We start from the raw sequence: 20,505 nt of genomic DNA on the forward strand, positions 1-20,505 counted from the left end.
AATGTTTGTAGGTTGTGGAAAGTAGAAGGCTTAATCTTTCAATATGGCTTGAATTAAAACTGGAGTCCATGTTAAATGTTGCTCTGATCATTAGCGCTGTGCATGCTCCCTACACATTTTACGATTAGTTGTGCCACGGCTCCATATGTCTGCGACTGTATTGTAAAGTGTTGCAGTTCTGTCCACCGGTGGGCTGCGGAGGCACATCTGCCAGACAGGCTATCATATCTGTCGGCCTGGAATCATGCCACATGTCTGTACGCGGGTGTCAGGGTTTGATGTTCAGAAGATTCACCCAAGAAAGTGGAAGACGGATTCGATTTCCCAATAAAGGACTTGAATCAAGGCAGCACACGTTTTTCAGGAAGCAATGTGTGGTGTTGGACCGCCACTGTTTCCTGTGTACAACGAGGGACGGACAAAATTGTTTGAATTTGTTCTGCCAGAAGCAAACTTCAGAGACTAATCATCCCCTGACGGCGAAATGTAATCTGTGAAACAAAATGCATTTTGATAATGTTCCAAACACTGAGCAGAGGCAGACCCGATGTTAGATTTGCGCCTACTACTTTAATTCCTAATGCACTATCCACTACATTCAGGGTTACTATCTTGGTCAGCACAGAACTGCTGTTCAATCTCGCAAACACTTGCATCTGGATGGTGGTAATGGCCTTTCCATGGCTTCTAGGCTTCCTGCTCGCCAGGGCACGTCACATCCAGGTCTTGAAGAAATTCAATCACATCATCCCCGTCCTCATGGAACTTCACCGGCTCCCTTTGTTGGCTCACTCCTTCTTCAAAGCCAGCTGCATCCTTTACAAAGCCATCATGACCTGCACCCCGCCTTTCTGGCTGACAAGCTCACCTTCTTTGGTCACTCTTTGAACATCCAAAGACACACTCAGACTGGAGACAAACAAATGTAATAAAAAAGGAAAAACAAGACAACAGTCTTTTTTAGTTCGAGCCTACCAGACAGCACAGCTGCCTGGTTGCAAAAGGCCTATTTTGGGTTTACAATGACTTACCTGGACTTATAACTTGAGCATTGCTTTGTTTTATTTTCAATGTCATTTACTTGCTTGCTATGCAATGGCTGTGTGTGTTGCATCTTGTCAATCTTGTGTTTATCCCTCCCCTGGAGCATAGCTACTTTACCATCTCCCCGATTCGTTGACCTTTATTCCCTCCAATGCTGACTTTTAGCAAACTATTTTGTTCTTTTAGATTAAGCACTTCATATGAGAGCATGTGTTTTGCAGCTCTTTCCCTTGTATTTCCTCACCCCACGTCCTATCTTGTTCTCTATTGCTTGTGTGCTTCTCTCCCCAACACACTATCCACATTGCTCTCACTCGCCTGTGGTCTTCTGTCCCCCCACGTGCGCTTGTGTTTCTCCCTCACCTGTGTGCTTCTCTACCCACCAGCTTTCCATGTTGCTCTCTCTCGCTAGTGTGCTTCTCTCTCCCCACCCAAGTTGCTCGCTCTCTTACCTGTGGGCTTCTCCTCCCCTGCATTATACATTTCACTCTCTTGCCCTGTGCTTCTTTTCCAACGCTCATCTTGCTCTCTCTCGCCCGTGTGCATCTCCCTGTTGTTCCATCCCTCATGTGGTTCTGCCCCTGCTCGCTGTAATACTTCCCTATCCCCCAACCCACTCTTCCGTTGAAAGATCATAGAAAAAACCAAACGCTTTTGAGATACTTTTTTTTTATTTACCAATCCATTTCGGATTGGTGAATTAAAACGAAAAGGGTACCCACAACATTTTGCAGGCACATGCATGGATTTGCCTACAAAATGATGCTGCAGCAGTGTGCCTTTTGTTTTTTTCTTCTTTTTTCTTTAGCCATGCTACACAGCATTGGTTATGCTGTACAGCATCGCCAAAAAACATAGTCAAAGCCAATAGATCGCAAAGGCAAGCCCTATTGGCTTTGCCAATGCTTGTCCATCCATGCACCCACCAGGGTCCGGAACAGCATTCCAGTATTCATCAGAACCGGCCCAACTCTTCTTCTAGTGTGGAAAGAGTTAAAGAACACTTTATCAAGATGCACTAAAAGTTGTACGGTGACTATGGCCTAGATGTATCATTGTTCCTATTTGCGATTTCTTAATAGCGATTTTTACCGAATCGCTATTAAGAAATCGCAAAATGGGATGTATGTTTTAAATCGCTATTTTTTTGCGATTCCTTATTATTCCTAATTTGCGAATTCGCAAGTTGCGAATTCGCAAATAAGTAATAATTTCCCATTCATTCCTATGGGCCAGGAGGCCCATAGGAATGATTGCGAAATAATTCTCAAATTGCGAATTCGCAATTTGCTAATCGCAATTTGAGAATTATTGCAAGGGTGCAGGGGTGTCTCACAGACACCCTGCTGCACCCCTGAAACTTACATGTGTGTGCATATGGCGCACATACATGCCCTAATGGCATGTATGTGTGTCACATGCCACCCTCAAAATTGCCAAATTTTGGTTTTTGAAAGGATTTCGCAAATTAACACGAACGTCAAGTTAGTGTTAATTTGCGATTCCTTAACCTGAATTCGCAAATTAAAAAAGCTTCATACATGGCATTTAAGGAATCGCAAAATTGCGATTCCTTAAATGCTTAAGCAAAATAAGGAATCGCAATTTTTTGCGATTCCTTATTTTGCTACTTTCACATACATCCCAAAAGATGCAAAATGTCCGTTTGCGATTCGTTAAGGCCGAAATTCTGCGAATTTCGGCCTTAACGAATCGCAAAATGCTTGATACATCTAGGCCTATGTCTCTGACACTGTACTGTTCCCCACTGCCTTTGGCGAGGTTCACGATATACAGATCCCTCGTGCATATTTTCAGTCCTTGCATGCCATTCCCGCGTTTCAACAAGAAATGCATGAGCAGTCATTTATCTCTAAAACGTTCTACTTATAATATAGTTTATCTTTAATACAAAATCAGAACAATCTCACCAGTAATGCTAGCATCTACACTTTTCATTTTGTCGTACGGTTGTGAGATCAACCAATGTTTGTATTCTTTCCATCAGAATAACTTGTCCCATAGATGCCTAGTGCGAGAGCTAAACTGGAAAGCATTTGGGTTGTGGTTATGAGAGAGAGAAAAGAAATAGGTGTACAGTTTTGTGCACAGAGTTTCATTGTGAAGTGTTTCATTGGTGCACGCATTCATTCACTATTGTACATCTTGCGGTCTGTTGTCTCTGCCTTTCCCCCCAGAATGTTTCACGTTTTAAAAATATTATAAAGCCTACTTCTGCACCGCATTTTAACCCTAATAGTAGCACTGTCTGTAAGACTTCATCTCCTCGAATTTAATAAATGTGAGCGTTGTAAGCTCAAGAGCCCACTGCTGGCGCTGCTGAATGCCAGGTTTGCTGAATACTAAAGCTGCCTTTCCTGGATTCCACCTTATGCCTCTTTTTTCAACCACACTACACCTCCTGTATCGTTAGCTTTTTGTCAGGTTCCTTTTTATCCCTTCCTTCTTCCTTTGTTATTCTGTCGTTCTCTCTCTTATCCTTCCTTGCTTTCTCCTATTCACTCTGTGGTTGTGAGTAAAAGTCTGATGATAAAAAGTAGGTCCTGGTGCTCAAAAATGAGGGATTTGCCAACCACCTGCACAAATAAGGAATCAGGGGGCACATGCATCATTGTTTCATTTTGCACTTCCTAATTTGCGATTTTTAGGGAATCGCAAATTAGGAAATGCAAAATGGGATGCATGTACATTTTCTCAAAATATTTGAGAATCGGTAAAAATCGCAATTTTTACCGATTCTCAAATATTATGCGATTAGCAAAGTGCGAATTCGCAATTCCCATTCATTCCTATGGGCTAAAATGCCCATAGGAATGAATGGGAATTGCGAATTCGCACTTTGCTAATCGCAAATCCTGATTGCATTTCAAGGGTGGAGAGGGGGGTTCAAATGACCCCCCCCTGCGCCCATGAAATGTTGTTTTCGCATCATGTTGCACACACACATGTCCTAAGGACATGTGTGTCCGTAACATGAATGTGTAAAAAACTGCTTTTGCAGCGTTTTTAACACTTTTTGCAAATTTACCGAGTGGTTCAACCACTCGGTAAATTTGACACCCTAATTGCGAATTCGCAATTATAAAAGTAATCATGCATTGCTTTTAAGAAATCGCAAATTTGCGATTTCTTAAAAGCAATCGCATTTTTAGAAATCGCAAAAATGTGCGATTTCTAAAAATGCTTGATGCATTCCAAAAAGCATTTTTGGAATCGCAAACGGCCGATTTTAAGGAATCGCACCGTTTGCGACTCCAAAAATGCTTGATGCATGTGCCCCATAATCTCTATCCTTGGACTGGGTATTGGTAGGACCATCTAATGGGGTGCAGTTGTTTTCTCCGTATTGATCTGGGCTTTTCAGTAGAAGTAATGTTGGGCCGTGATCTCTGGCAGCCATTACAAAGTGACACGGCCTGCTGAGCAGCTTCACAAATGCACTTCAGGAATGACAAGAAAGTTTTGTTCAAATGGTAGTACTCTTATATAAATGTCTTTTCCATCCGTTTCCCTTGAAGTACCTGCATGTACCAGGCAGTGCTGTTTTTGGCATCGGCCCGGATGGGCAGCAGCAAACCATGCAGTCCAGCTCCGTGCCTTGCTGGGACTTGTTGTCCGACCCCAGCCAGCCGCCGTCGGAAGGACCCCCCCTCCCAAAGCGCCTCCTGCTCAGCCTGTGCCCCGACGTGGCCGTGGAGCGCGCGGAGTGCTGGAGCCTGCCCGCCATCATTAGACCGGATGTCCCCAGGCAGAGCGTGGCAGTGCCCTTCCGGGACTGCGGAGACAGCGGGCTGTGCACCAGGTACGTGCGGGCGACCCCCTTCCTTTGCAGCATGCTGAGATGGGATTAATAACGCATTTACAGCCTGATTCATGAAAGACCCGTTTTGCGAGTCTTTAATAGCGATTCATAAGGAATCGCTATTACAGACTCGCAAAACGGGATTCATGTAGGAATCGCAAAAAAAATGCAATTCCTACATATTCCTTATTTGCGATTAGCAAATTGCTAATCGCAAATAAGGAATAACTCCCCATTCATTCCTATGGGCCAAAAGGCCCATAGGAATGAATGGGGAGTATTCCTTATTTGCGATTAGCAATTAGCTAATCGCAAATAAGATAGCGATTTAAAGGGTACCAGGGGTGTCCAAAGGACACCCTGTTGCACCCCTTAAATGCAAATGTAAACAGGTGTTGCGCACACACATGTCCAAAGGACATGTGTGTGTGCAACATGCAACTTAGAAAAATGCTTTTAAAAGCACTTTTTTAAGTTTTCGCTATTTACCACGAGGTTTGACCTCGCGGTAAATAGCGGGCCGAAATTGCGAATTCGCAAGTTTAAAATGGATGATGAATTGCATTTAAGGAATCTCAAATAGAGATTCCTTAAATGTAATTCCTCGCAAAATAGCGAAATCGCTATTACCGATTTTTGCATTTGGGATGATGAATCCCAAATGCAAAAATCGCACTCGCAAAGGGCAAGATTCTCAGATTCTGGCCCTTTGCGAGCGCAATACAGCATGATGAATCAGGCTGAATGTAACCAAGTCAAGCGTCGCACATGGGCAGCATATGGCAATACACGCATCATGGGGCGAAAATCCCCCGCTTTGATATTGGAAACACTTGTGCGAAATATGGCTGAAGGTTATGAGTGATCATGTAAAGCCTGTGATATGTTACTGTTGCCCCGCCCGCTCTACTGCATGCGCAGCATCATAAAGGAAAGGACCCGTATGTCAGTCAGCGAGCGGGGATTAATGCACGTGAAATGAAGGAGGCTGTTCAGGGTTAAATTAACACTGCTAAAAGCAAGGAGCGCGGTTTACTGCAGAGGCTTTCATATCCGCCAGCGAGTCTTATATGCGACCCCCCACAATCCCTTTATTCTAGGAGCTCTGTCAGAGCCTCAGTCCACTCCACACACCTGTCATTTCATTTTAAGAGTTCCAAGTTATCTTTCTGTATAAAGTGCGCTGCGCGTGCGGCCCAATTCACAAAGTTTTTGGTTGCACTATACAAACAAAGCTGCTCGCTGGATCATGATTGGTGCCAATTTACCTTCACAACGTGCATTCACAAATGCACCCAGCCTGAAAACAAAATTATGTTTACTGTCAAAAGTAGGTAGGTGCAACTGCAAGTGTACCTCTGGTGTGGGACTAGGGAGCGAACAAACTCATGTTAAACTCAAATTAAAAGAGGAAAGGGATTCCCCACAGGATAATATTTTCACTGCAGAGAAAAACAGCTACATGCAAAAATGCACTTTTCGCCCCCACATTTTACCATGTGTAAACTTTACTGTATGCATAAGTTTCCAGTGGTACTGTGGGGATTGTTAGTAAAAGCCATGAAAGTCGAAACATTCCTCCAAATGTATATGTATTTCTAAAATAGCATGTTTCTATTTTTTAACCTTGACTCTTGTGACTTAGGAGGACGCTGCAAAGGGACACATGCATCACTACATTCACAGTAATGAGCTCGCCTAAACAAGCAGGCCTATGGGTGTATTCCCATTTTTGCTAGCAGTAACATCTGTGAAATTTTACATTTCAAACGTGCCACAAAATCTCACAAAGGCCATTACAAAGTCTCACATACAACATTTTATGCACCTGGCTCTGATTTCAGTTACTGTTAATCACAAAAGAGCCGCTCCCAGTGCATTGTAGCTAGTGCTAGTGCTAACTAATTAGTGAGTGCTGGCATCTCACAAAAAGTGAAGGACTGGTCTCACACACCACCTGGTGTCATGCTTCATCATTGACCAGTACTCGCCCTCTAAAAACTTGTTTTGATAGAGGGGGCATACACCTGACAGCAGGGATGCACTTCTAAACTAAGTGGGGGCCCTAAGACAAATAGTGAGGTTAAAAAGCCATTATAGATGTCAAATAAAGTTTTAATGGTGTTGGCATATATATGGTGATTAAAATCAAGTGATATTGTCCCCCTACCAATATCAATGAGGTCGACATTTTTCTGCCAGTGTTTTTATAGCGGAAACGCAGACTGGCGCAGAGAGAAATGTTTCTGAACCTAGATTCAGAAACCTTTCTGTCTACAGGAAATGTTTTGTTTTTGAAGCTAGGGCCCTGTTGGCACGCACCTCTAAAAAGCATACACTCTACATGCCATCAAAGCCTAGCTTCACAAACTTAACATTCCTTGTAGATAGACATATTTCTACACTACTAGGCCCTTCTGGCACGCAACATGCTGCGTGCATGCTTCTCTGATTCCCTTATGTCCCCTACACCCTCAACCCCTCCCTCATACTCCATACTACCCAGAGGCCCCTCAGGGGCGGCTCTAGACTCAAGGTGGCCCTGGGCAGGGAGCATAGGTGGGGGGCCCCGGAAGGGGGGGTCCGGGCGGGGTGGAGCGCCGAGTCCAGTGAAGAGGGGGGAAGTCAGGGTGTTTGGAAGTGGAACAGAGCCGAAGGCCACCAAATCCCTGCCAGGGGTCGCCACGCAAATATGTATCCATCCTCAGAGGAATATTATATTAAGGATATATATTGGCATGGTGGCCCATGAGGTTTGTTGGCCCTGTGCAGGTGCAGAGCTTGCACATGCCTAAGGCCGCCCCTGGGCCCCTGTATACCATTACAAGCTGCTGGAAGACAAAAATACGGCCTCACACAGTAATTCCCCATTTCATTTGGTTTAAGATGTAATTGCACGATTTTGTCATGTCCCCAGCTTCCTACAACTCAGGATGAGGCCCTATATAGGTAGTAGTTGGTGTCCTCTTGGAAGCATTCAAATGCCGGTATGCTTGCGTTCTGTTTTTCATTACCGTGATGCGCATCATGCTCTGATAGAAGCTGCGACTGTCTGTTTGGCGGGCACAGTTGTCCCCTGCTTGGAAACTCTTAATTGTGAAAGGTCTATTGTGAGGCTTCAGTCCTGTGACCTCTCGTCAGGGGCTCTCCACTGAGGTAAAAAGGCATTGGGTAATAGCTGCTTATGAGAAGGGCAAACCTTCCTGAAAGCTACATGAAATATTAATAAAAACAAGAATAAGGACGTGAAAAAATCAGTATCAATAGGGAAATCACTCAAAATCAAGTAGTTGACACTGACGTTTGGCAGCTCTGTTCTACAGTCTTGCCCTAATGACCTTCGATAATACCTAAACAGATTTTTATTTTAATACCGAGGACTGTAAATGCAATTTTCCTATCATTTATTTTTTAATGTGGGTGATGTGTGAGACTAGTAGTCTATTGCAGACATTTTGCAGAGAAATGTGGTTTACGTTTCCTGCAACAAACATCCTTAAGAAAGTTCATTTTTGATCAAAACAGTACCACACATATAAAAAATGGGAGGGCATCACAGAGATTATTTGCATGAATATTAGTGAGCTACTGTTGTGTTGCAATACTGAAAACACACGTCATCCCTATCCATGAATATGATAGATGTAAACACATTTACGATTTTGGAGGAATGGCTGTGCACTGTTAGTGACCTGGTCAAAGAGGGCATAAAACGGCTGAAACTGGTCTGTATATTCAAAGCTGTTCCGAACAGGGGCACCCTAATTACGTTTGGTCCAGGGTCCCCAAAATCCGTAAGAAATCCCTGGTGGTGCGTGCCAGCAGGGCCTAGCTTCAGAAACATACATTTCTATCTTGTATATAGAAATGTTCCTGAAGCTAGGAGCATTGGCACACGGCGTGTATGCTTCAAGCAGATACCTATGTTATCATATGACATTGCTTTATTAATGTAATAACTGCACTTTCTCAATTGCTGTATTAACCATCTGGCTGTCTCAAATTTGCTTGAAAATGCACCATTTGCCCAGTCTTTTTTCAAAATTTTCTCACGGGGCGAACCTTCCCCGAACCCCGCTTTGGTTGTTTGGGCACGCTCTCTCACCACAGTTTACTCTGCAACAAATTTTACGCCCCTCCACTTTCAAATGTCTCCAGTCGCCACTGCCAGCAGTGAATTATGTGAAATACACAGACCATCTCAGCGAGGACTTAACACACCAAGCTACTTACCAGCTTAATATGCAGATAATCTTTAATTGATCATATGTGTTCGTCATTCATTACAAATAAAACAAAAAGGAAGAGAATGAATCAGAAAGAATACTTTTTGTAATAAAGGTCAAATCCGTTCAGGTCACACTGGACCAGCTGCAGCTTAACAAAGAAGGTCAGGAACCAATGTAATACTCACAGAATCTTGCATGTCCATGTTAGTGCAGTTCAGAGACTGACCAAGGCCCAGGGAGTAAGGATTTTCTCCGGTATAGGGCAGGGATGGTGGACGGCTGGTGTGGGAGGAAATAGACACTCTCTTTAACAGCACTGTCTGCATCCACAGTGCTGCAGGCCAACAGCAGTCTGTCACTACTCCAGCCAATCTAGAATCCCGTGCTGTAGGGGAAGTTTTGCTGCACTCAGTTTCAAGAGCATATATGCATACACGTGATAGAGAGGCAGTGACAGGTGCCTCGAAACTCTAGGGCAGATGGGCAACATGGTGCCACATGTAGCCGAAAATATACACATAAACCGAAAGGTTGAGAGGAAAAGGAGAGCTTGCTGATACTTCCTCCCAATGACCATTAAACAAAAGGTATAGCGAAGTTAAAGCAGCTGAATCTTTGGTCGATACAGAAAATGAAAGAGCCCTGACCTACACATTCATCAAGAGTAAGATGACCCCAAATTGCGAGCCTTTCCTTCTCCTTGCTAGTGCCTTAAACTAGACTTCTGAGACCTTACCGGATGAGCTGTGCTACGCTGTAAGCCCTAGACACCCAGGCCACTACAGGCTATTGAGCAGAGGTGCTCACTGATCCTGCACGACGGCCTGTGGGAATGGAGGGCAGTGTTGTTGATGTGGTGACAGGCATGAATGGGACTGTGATGATACAAGCACAACTATAGGGTTTACATAATGAGTGGCAATGTGACCACGAGACTGGCAACACTTCTTTGCCTTGGACGTCGGTCAAATTATTATATTGGAGTGGCAATGACTTGCATGCTGACGAGAATGCCACTTGGTCCAATTCTGCATGCTTGGTAAAAATGAAATTGGAATAGTAGCGATGGTTACTGGGCGTGATGTAGGTGTTGGAACAACACTTGGGCTTTACATCCAGAGACCAACAAGAATATTGTAATGACAATGATGATTTGCATGCTGGAGTTCAGTGAAAGGACTGACATCCCAATTGTGGTTTACACCAGTTGCAGAAGGATAAGCTCACACTAGGCTGACACTGTTGTTAAAAGATGTCTGAGATGATCATTCCTGGCCTTGTTGGTAGATCACTGTTTGAGGAGAAAGCAGATGGCTTCCTCAATGTTTTCATGTGAAAACACTGTGTGCTGGCTTCCACTAAATGCCAGTTGCACCAATGAGATTGTAAGTTTAGAGTATACATCAAGTTGTCACTTTTTAGACTCTGTTTTCCAACAAAGACCTATTATCTCCCCCACAGTGTGGAAGAGGAACAGGGGCAGCTAAAATAAGAAGCAGAGCTCTTTGTCATCCACTTCCAAGTAACCATATCTCTTTAAAAGCTGTATCTGTCATCTGCATGATACCTCAGAAGGTGAAAAGGCATTGAAGGAGCTACTGAAATAGAGAAGGATTATATTAGACTTTTCGGTCATCTAGAATATTGAATTAGGCTGCTTCTTTCCATTTTAGTAGAAACACACACTCTATCCCCTCCAACCCCATCACTAAGCCTGTGAGCACTAGAGGTTCAGAGATCATATGGCACATTTTTTAGTCATGGAGTACACTTCTTGTACTTTCTCCAGCTCCCCAGGGTTAATTGCATCAGGCACAGAAGAGAGAAGGAGAAATATTGGGATCGGAGAGGGAGAAGAGAGACAGAGAATAGATTGATTAAAATTGTTGGACAAGGATGGAAAAAGAGACCGTAGCTAGTTTGAACATTTTTGCCAGGGCTGCTTATAGTTCCCAGTCCGGTCCTGGGGAGAACCAGTCCTTCTCCGACATTGTTCAGGCCTCTAGATGTACAGCTTTAGGAACAGCACCAGGGTTACAAGGAAACTTCAAGACAACACTACCTCTACAGTCCCTAGTCTCAGAGGAAGAGAGAGAGACCCGGACTCAGCAGCTCTATATATGTTTTTTTTCCAGTGGGAACTGACCACTTTAACATTCAGTCCACAGGGAAAGTGAATGTCTGTTCCTGTAAGGCTGGTGTTCATCTTGCAGAGATCTCCTCTTGAATGGTAAATACCCCAGTTTCAACACCATGGGCCAGATGTAGGAGCCCTAATACCGGTCGGTAACGGCCGAATTCGGCCGTTACCGACTGGTATTAGGGTTTCCAGATGTAGAGGCCTATATTTTACCGATTCTGTAAAGTTACCGAATCAGTAAATTTACAGAATCAGTAAAATACCGAATCGGTATATTTACCGATTCGGAAAAACCACATGTAGGTGGCACTCCTAAGAGTCGGTATTCGGTAATCGGTATTTTACCACCCAATCCTATTGGGTGGTAAAATACCGAATTCAGGTGTGCATGCACATCTGTGCATGCACACCTGTGCAATGTGACACACAGACATGCCCTTAGGGAATGTCTGTGTACCACATGGCACACAAGTTCGGAATTGAGGTGCTAGAGGGTGTCAAAGTGACACCCCCTGCACCCTTTCAGGATTCTGTATTTACCGATTCTGTAAATACCGAATCTGTATTTCCCATTGATTCCTATGGGCTTCAAGGCCCATAGGAATCAATGGGAAAAACAGATTCGGTATTTACAGAATCGGTAAATACCGACTCTTACAGATTCGGTAATTTTTTACCTACATCTGCCTCCTTCCAATTTACCGACTCTTAAATACCGAATCGGTATGAGTCGGTATTTAAGAGTCGGTAAATCGGATTTACCTACATCTGGCCCCATGAGTCTTATTGTAAGAGCACATCCCCACGGATGTGAATGTGAAGTAAATGTAAGTGAACATAGAGATTTGTATTTCTGGTCATGCAGCCTTCTTTCCAATAAATGATCCACCCACCATCACTGCACTCGAAACACTTTTAAGATTAGTATGACCTCAAGGGAACATAGAGGTCAGGTTTCGGGCACAGGCGTAGCCATATATGCGCTGTAGCTTCACAAGTGCTTTTCTATGTATCATGGGTTTTTTTGCTGCAAAAAGTGTTTTGGTCTTATTTTCAACTAGGGACCCTGTAGGATCAGGCATACAAATTTACTGTGGAAATTTCTATTGTAATTTTATTATAACACATTATTGAATTGTAATTTACCCATTAAGTCATTTTTTTCTATTTACAGAGCTCTGGCACTTACATATCAGGAGCATCTTGGAGTGATATATTTAACACTTACAGAAGACCCAAGCCCTCGAATCATTATACACAATAGATGTTCAGTCACACTGCTCCTGAAAGAAAACATCAGAGGTATGGATTTTTATTGATAAGACGTAAGAACCATAAAAGCAATGTCCCTGTTCAAGGTTTATGTTTAATTTGTCTTGATCAAAAAGCTTTGTGAGATAATTATAACTCTGCAACTGTGAGCGGTATGCTTGGATCCTTGTTATTTAGTATTTTTTAAATTGTACAGCCACACTACCTTTTTATGCTGAATAACCCCATGCGGGTTTACCAGTGGAAGTCCGCAGGAAAAGTGAAGATAACGCAGATATGTCTGACTTTCAACCCTTTAAAGCCCTCAGCACATTTTGTAGTGGTGCCACTATCTTGAACGGATTTACTCTAAACCAAGCAAAGAAACATCCATAAGTTAAGTTCTAGTTCCATGCCAAGTTTGGTTAATTTCATGAAGGTTTTTTTCTCTAGTGGAGAGCAAAGATTCCTGTGGGTGTTAAAATGGGAACCACTACTTTTCTGGCCACCCTATTAAGTGTTCTCTCCTGACGGATTTGTATGAAACTCAAAATATCAAGAAGAAGCTAAACACGGTATGTGTCTTTCAAGTGCTTTGCGGAGCCATAAAGCTGTGCAAAAGTTATTTCCACATAAATGATTTCTGGTTGATACTTCTGACTACAGATTCCTCACCTCCGAATACTTCCCAGACTGGATCTGGGAATCATTCCCAGCAGTGCTCCCACATGCTGATAGGTGGCGCCATGCGCCTCACTCTTGCACCGTACCGCCCAGAAAGGTACAGAGCTCAGCCGTATTTAATCCTGACTTACCCCTGTGCGCTTATGTGAGTTCTTTGCTTTCCGAAATTGCGCCATCCACACCTCCCTACCTGCATGGAGGATTAAGCAGCAACAGTTTACTGTGTTTCATCTGCAGCTCACAACAGCCATTGTCATCCTTGCTGTCAGGTGCCCTTCCACAAAGTGCATTTACGAATTTACATATTTGTGGCCTGGTGTGGCGCCTGCAAGACAGACCGATAACAAGCTAAACTGTTGCATGTTGCATGTTTTATTGTTTGTTTTGTCTTTAGTCCAGCAAGTATTCTCTACTAAATGTTATCTGTTGGCCAATTAGACATTTTAGTTAGCCAGGCCAACTGTCCTTGTTTATATCACCTAATGTGATGTAGTTTATTGAAGGTTTCACTGAAGTTGCACCCCCATATCCCCGGCACTGGGAAAAGTAGTCCTTATTCAAGGTTTCAATAGTTTGTAACCAGTTCAATAAAACAAATATATTCCGTTGGTTTCGATGCTGTTTAATATTGTTGTAACATCACAATATTTTTAGCGAACTTCAGTTCCCAGAATGCATTATTTCTGGTAAATTTGCTTCATAAAGCCCAAAATTTCTCAATCCCAATGCATTTCGGCCATGAGCCTTCATCGCATTTGTAGTGTGAAAGAGCTAATATGAGCACGACGATTCTGATGCCGTTCTCCACGGTGAGGTTAACTGGCGTGGTTAGTCTTCTGTGGGTATGACAAGTTTTGTGCAGATCCATTAGAGGGGGGAGGTTAAAAAGTGGGGAATATGTTCAAACCATGATAAATGTCTGCAAAGTTTGACGTGGATTTATCAAGTGATGCCAACGTTATTAAAAAATGAACTCTATTTCGACCCCCACAATGTAATTCTGCCCCATTGTCGAATCTGCACAAATATAAATATAACTAGAGTAAGTCAAGTTTAATGTGCATCTCCCAAATTTTGAGCAAATTCGTCACACAGCACTAGCATTTTTTGTGAATCAAAAATACACCTTTCCAACTGTCAAGATATCTATAATTTAAACTATTCATGTCCAGACTAAAATAATTTGTAAATGCAAATTTCTCAAATACTGAACGATGTTACACAAACAAAAGTAAAGCCACTTCCTTGATGACAGAACTACTTTCATGCAATTTTAGGTTTAATTTCATTCAGTCGTTTTTCTGTATCTAGTAGGAAAGGATACTACGGTAGCTGAAATGGAAAAAGTCCCTTTATTGACCCTCTTCCTCCTTTTCTGACTCCTGCTTTATGGATCTGCAGAAAACTTGCAATGGTGAACCGAAAGTGGATTAACTTTTTTTTATTGGCTAGTTGTGTGCAGATTCATCCAACAATGCCAAAGTTATTAAGAAAACTAAAAAAATAAATGTTTGTGGAAACCCTAAACCTAACCATAACTAACAGGCACTAATGCCACCTCTGTAATATATAATGTGATAGGTTTTTAAACACATATGACGTTTATTAATAGTTAATATTATTTAAAATACATATGCCATAAAATTCAATGTGTTTGGAATGCAATGTTTCCAGTTTAATAGTTCATATTTAAATACTTATAATTTGTCTATTTTTTTTTACTCCAATTGGGAAATTTTCTAGCAAATGGAAGAAAGGGTGTAACTTCATAACTAAGTTTTCTTTCTTTGGCTCTCTTAGTCTCAAATATGTCCCTATTTTGTACTCTTTCACCATGTTCCTATTTTATCCTGCCTTACCGTTCCTATCGTATTTGCTTTTCCCCTTATCTTCTACATTTGTCTCCAGGTCATATTATGCCTCAAGCCCTTAAAAAATGTCAACAACAGTCTGTTCCTAGAAGTAGGAAATCTGAGGGTGTGAGACTACGAGGACTGGGTATTTTCCTGCTAGAGTAAAAACATTTTTGCTCTGTACTTCTTCAGACGATTAGTGGCATCCATTTAAGCCAACAAATCTGAGTGTACTAGTGCTGTTTTTCTGAGCCTGTTAATTTAGTTTTTACATCACATGGCAGTATTGTTCAGAGTGGGGCATGTAAGCAATGTTAATCCTTCGAAAGTAACATAACCAAAATGACATCCTGTGTACATGACATCGGATCCACAGACTAACAGATAAAAGAAATAAGTGAAACAAGCAAATATAACAACCAAAAAACGATTGTAACTGTGGGCGACTGGTGCAGGTGAGTCATTAAGGGATGTGTAAAGTGTGGTGATAGCATGTCACATGCCATCTTGGAAAATGTTACAAATGGGGTTTCTGGTTCTCCAGTATTCAATCTTTCATAGATTCACATGCTTGTATCTTCCCCGTCGTCATGGTGGGAGTCTCCCGGTAAATAATAATCATAGCAGTAGAAGAAAAACTGCCTGAAACCATAGAGTAGAGAAACCAGAGGGTAACCTCTCCTCCTCATTATGTGGCCCAAACTACAGCCAATCAGCAACCAGCCCCAGCCTACACCATTCCCAGCAGAGCCACCATACCTCAGATTTCTAACCGCCTTCGTGTGAGAAGGAGTCTCCCTGAGCTCTGCTCAGTTTTTTCTCTCTCTTCACTGAACTTTTGACCTTTGTCAGCTGGATTCAGGTACTGTTTTTTCTTGTTGGAATTACTTCAGTCACGATGTCTGAAAGCTCTAAGAAGAGTCTTTTCAGAGCTTGCAGATCCTGTGGCAAGGCCAGACTTTTTTCTGAGGATCCTCACAAGGAATGCTTGTACTGCCTGTACCCCAAGCATATCCCTAAGGACTGCAAGTACTGCCAGAACTTCCCTCCCAAAACTCTGAGGGATAGGGAAGGGCGCCTCCTATTATGGCTTCAGAAAAGGAAGGTTCATGACTCCGAATCTGAAGGAGAAGCCATGGGACACTCCTCTAAGAAGTTAAGAGGGTCCTCTGAGGAAAAGGGAGATGTGAGGCAAAAAGCAGGAAAATCTAAGGAAGGTGAACCTTCTACTTCACTCCCTCCAACTCCTCTCAAGCCTTCCTCAGAAAAGAGGGCTCCGTCGTCGCTTCCGTCAACGAGATCTGTTAAAAATCCAGTCAGATCGACGACGAGATCGTCGACGACGGCGGCGAAGACCGTTCCGTCGACGATGGCGACGACGACCGTTCCGTCGACGACCAGGACCAGTCTGTCGACGACGACGACAGTCTCGATGTCGACAGCTTCGTCGACGACGATGACAACGACGACTCCGTCGACGGTGAGTGTTAAGTCTTCGTCGACGGCGAGATCTTCGTCGACGAGCATCCCGTCGACGGCCCCGTCGACGGCCCCGTCGACGATCCCGTCGACGACCCCGTCGACGGCGGATAAATCATTGAAGATGTCTTCTCCAACAAAAATAACGTCAACTTACATTTCTGTTAAAAGGATTGCTCCGTCGACGGGGGGGTTGACGAGCAGAAAAGGAGAGTTTTCAACGCCAAAGATATCACCTCTGCTACCTTCCACCATTCTAGATGGCCAGGAATCGGAGGAGGAAGGATCTTTTGGAGCGGCGTACAGTCCTTCGCAGCTCCATATTAAGCATCAGGACACTGATGAGGAAGATCAACAGGAGGACTATGCCTTTACAGACCGGCCGGTCAGGGGCCAAATGAGATATGAGTCTTTCCACCAGGCCTATCACTATGATGATGATGAGGAGGAAGTGGATACGCCTGCACGAGATGAGTCAATGTCGGTGCCAATCTCTTTAATATCCGACTTAAGGAGTATGATAGACAACTATTATCGTCGTTTTCCAGAAGATAATGCTCCTGCGGCCTCTGAGAAAAGCTCTCAACCTGTTAAAGAGGCGCCTATAACTCAACCACCTCCCCCTCCTCGGAAGGAGGTTCAAAACGTAATTACAATTCGTGATGACCTGAATGAGTCGGATCATGAGGAGGAAGAAGGAGAAATTGCTCAGGACGAGGAAGTGGGAGACGAATGGAACCAATATATTGCTCCAACGTCTCCGGCGTCACCCTTGCCTCAATCAAGTTCTCCTCCAGCGGATATAGCCAGCTTTCATGACCTGATGGAGAAAGCGGCTACAAGGTTCAAGCTTTCTATGCCAGTCAAGGAAAACGATTGCTTCCTTTATGACTTTAAGGAGTCCTCCAGGAAGTCGGTAAGAGCTATTCCTATCATTGAGCATATCTGGGAGGAAGGACTCAAATTGATGAAGAATCCAGCTTCAGTCCCAGCGTCCATACCCAGGCTGGACAAGAAGTATCGCGCTGTAGAGAAGGCTCCAGCATGCCTTATTGGACATCCTCGTCCAGACTCGGTGGTGACTCAAGCAGCCCAGAAGCGCTCCAAGAACCCGATGGCCACATGCGTGGCGCCCCCAGATAAGGAGGGCAAGAAGATGGATGGCATAGGAAAACGCTTTGCGGTGATGGCAGCGGCTTCCATCAAAGCTACCAACGCAATGGCTCTGCTGAGTCGGTTCAATAGACAGATGTGGTCGGACATCGCGCCTTTCCTGTCGCACCTTCCGGAGGACAAGAAAGAGGAGGCAACTACCATTCTTCAAGATGGAGCCAGAGCAGCGTCGGAGTCCATAGATGTGGCAATGGACATATCATCTATAGCTTTTCGCCAAATGGCCGGGGCGATAACCCTACGGAGGCAGGGATGGCTCAAGGCTACGTCTTTTCGGCCGGAAGTCCAGTCTAAGATATTGGATATGCCATTCGATGGAGAAAGTCTCTTTGGAAAACAGATTGATGAGGCGTTGCAGGGGATAAAAGCAGATACCGACACTGCTAGATCCTTGGGATCATTGCAACAGGGCCGTTATCAGTCCTTTCGCGGTCGAGGATCCAGAGGACACTTTCAACAACAACGTTCCTCTTATCAATCTAATCGGTACCAACCGTATAACCAGCAGGGCTACCGTCAGTACCCCTCCAACCAACAATATCGGTCCTCAAACACTTCCTTCCAGCAGCAGGGAAGGAGAAAGTCCGCAGCCAGAGGAAAGCAGGACTCTGGGCGCAGACAGTGATGTTCCGCAGGCGCCTCTATTGCCGCTTCAGATCAACCAGTTCCACTACCTCTCTCAGTTTCTCCCGTATTGGCAGTCCATAACATCGGACAGATGGGTATTGGACATTATTACACAGGGTCACACCCTGGAATTCTCGCAAAAACCTCCAAATCGTCCACCCCTTTGCAGAGTTCATCAACACCTAACGGCTCTCAAAGCAGAGGTCTTATCGCTCATTCTGAAAGGAGCAATAGAGGAGGTACCACCAAACCAGCGGGGAACAGGTTTTTATTCGCACTTTTTCCTTATAAGGAAAAAGCAGTCATCGAAATGGAGACAGGTGCTGGACCTCAGAGATCTGAACACATACATAAAAAAGATTTCTTTCCGTATGCTATCCTTGCAGGAAATTCTGCTACTGCTTCGCAAAGGAGACTACATGGTCTCTCTAGACCTGCTGGAAGCATACTTCCACATTCCGATACACGAAAAGCACAAAAAATATCTTCGATTCATGGTGGAGGGGCGCCATTACCAGTTCAGAGTTTTACCTTTCGGACTGAAATCCGCCCCCAGAGTTTTCACGAAATGCATGGCCCCTATAGCGGCGCACTTAAGAAAACAAGGTCTACAGGTGTTCCCATACTTGGACGACTGGTTGATAAAAGGACCATCGTTCCAAGCAACGTGAAGATCTCTACAAAAGTGCATGGATCTCTTCCAAGGTCTAGGTCTTCGGATAAACAAGGAAAAGTCATCCTTTGTCCCGACTTGCGTTCTACAGTTCTTAGGAGCAATCTTGAAAACACAAGAATTGAAAGCTTACCCTTCAGAGGAAAGGATAACGAAAATCTTGAATCTGACTGCATCCCTAGCAGCAAAAAAGTTCACTTCCATCAGGATATTCAAATCTTTACTGGGAATGATATCCTCTTGCATTCAGCTGATCCCCAACTGCCGTTTGCAAATGAGACCGTTACAGGAAGCCCTGGACAAGCAGTGGGTCCAAGCCCGGGGTTCCTTCGACGACAAGCTGGTCATGACAAATCAGATCAAGCGGGCAATGTCATGGTGGGGTATCAGGAGCAACCTAACAAAGGGCCTCACATTCGAACCACAATCACCAAGCTACGTCATGACGTCAGACGCTTCATTGCGAGGTTGGGGGGCTCATCTGCAAGACCTGGAAATTCAATGCCTTTGGTCTCCTCAAGAGGCGAAACGTCACATCAACCTCTTGGAATTGGAAGCAGTCTTTCTGGGCCTCCAGGCTTTCCTTCCCAGAATCCAAGGTTCATCGGTTTTGGTGCGGACAGACAGCACAAAAACAATGTTTTACCTGCGCAAACAGGGCGGAACGAGATCAAAACCCTTGTCGATTCTGGCACAAAGAATATGGAAATGGCTATTGGGTCAGAAAATATCGCTGCAAGTAGAACATGTTCCGGGAGTGGACAACACAAAAGCGGATCTGTTAAGCAGGTCATCCGACATTTGCCACGAGTGGGAAATCAACCAGATCCAGCTGAACCGGATTTTCAAAGTGTGGGGCAAACCAGGTCTAGACCTGTTTGCGACTCTGAGCAACAAAAAATGCAGTCATTATGCCAGCAGGTTCCCCCAACAGGATTCGAGAGGGAACGCTCTTCACCTCAGATGGACAGGGATGTTTGCCTATGCCTTCCCTCCTTTTCCCTTAATTCCCAGACTACTAAGGAAAATGAGAGCGGAACCTTGCCAGATAATACTGATAGCCCCGGCATGGCCGAGGCAGTTTTGGTATACGGAGCTTCTGCAGTTGTCGGTAGAACCGAGAATACAGCTCCCGATAACCAGAGATCTGATTTCCATGAACAGAGGCCAAGTACTTCATCCGCAACTGACCTCGCTAAGATTGTCTGCTTGGAACCTTTTGAGCACGAATTCCGGTCCCTAGATATCACCCCAGAATGTCGTGAAATACTGCAAAGTTCTGTGGCTCTGTCTACCAACAGGACATATGTAGCAAAATGGAAGCGATTCTGTAGTTGGTGCATGACTAAGGCACTGCATCCCTTAACGTCCTCGGCTGAGCAAATCCTTCCGTATTTACTACATTTAGCCAGATCAGGACTGGCACACTCATCTATAAAAGTCCATATAGCTGCAATTTCCAGGTATAGAAGATCACCAGGATGCCCTTCCTTGTGGTCTAATAGGCTAATCAAGGAATTCTTGAAAGG

At 44.1% G+C, this 20,505-nt stretch overlaps 1 protein-coding gene across 1 annotated transcript in view; it reads left to right on the top strand.

The window, feature by feature from the left end:
* VPS13B (vacuolar protein sorting 13 homolog B) overlaps positions 1 to 20,505 on the top strand; it is a 2,999,480-nt gene that overhangs the window by 2,873,618 nt on the left and 105,357 nt on the right. Inside the window, exons 52-53 of the mRNA XM_086966051.1 lie at positions 4,584 to 4,867; positions 12,411 to 12,538. Of these exons, the coding sequence (XP_086822177.1) occupies positions 4,584 to 4,867; positions 12,411 to 12,538 (412 nt within the window). The remainder of the gene's footprint in view (positions 1 to 4,583; positions 4,868 to 12,410; positions 12,539 to 20,505) is intronic.

This window comes from Lissotriton vulgaris, chromosome 4_1 (genome assembly GCF_964263255.1).
Source record: "Lissotriton vulgaris chromosome 4_1, aLisVul1.2, whole genome shotgun sequence".
Lineage (NCBI taxonomy): Eukaryota > Metazoa > Chordata > Amphibia > Caudata > Salamandridae > Lissotriton > Lissotriton vulgaris.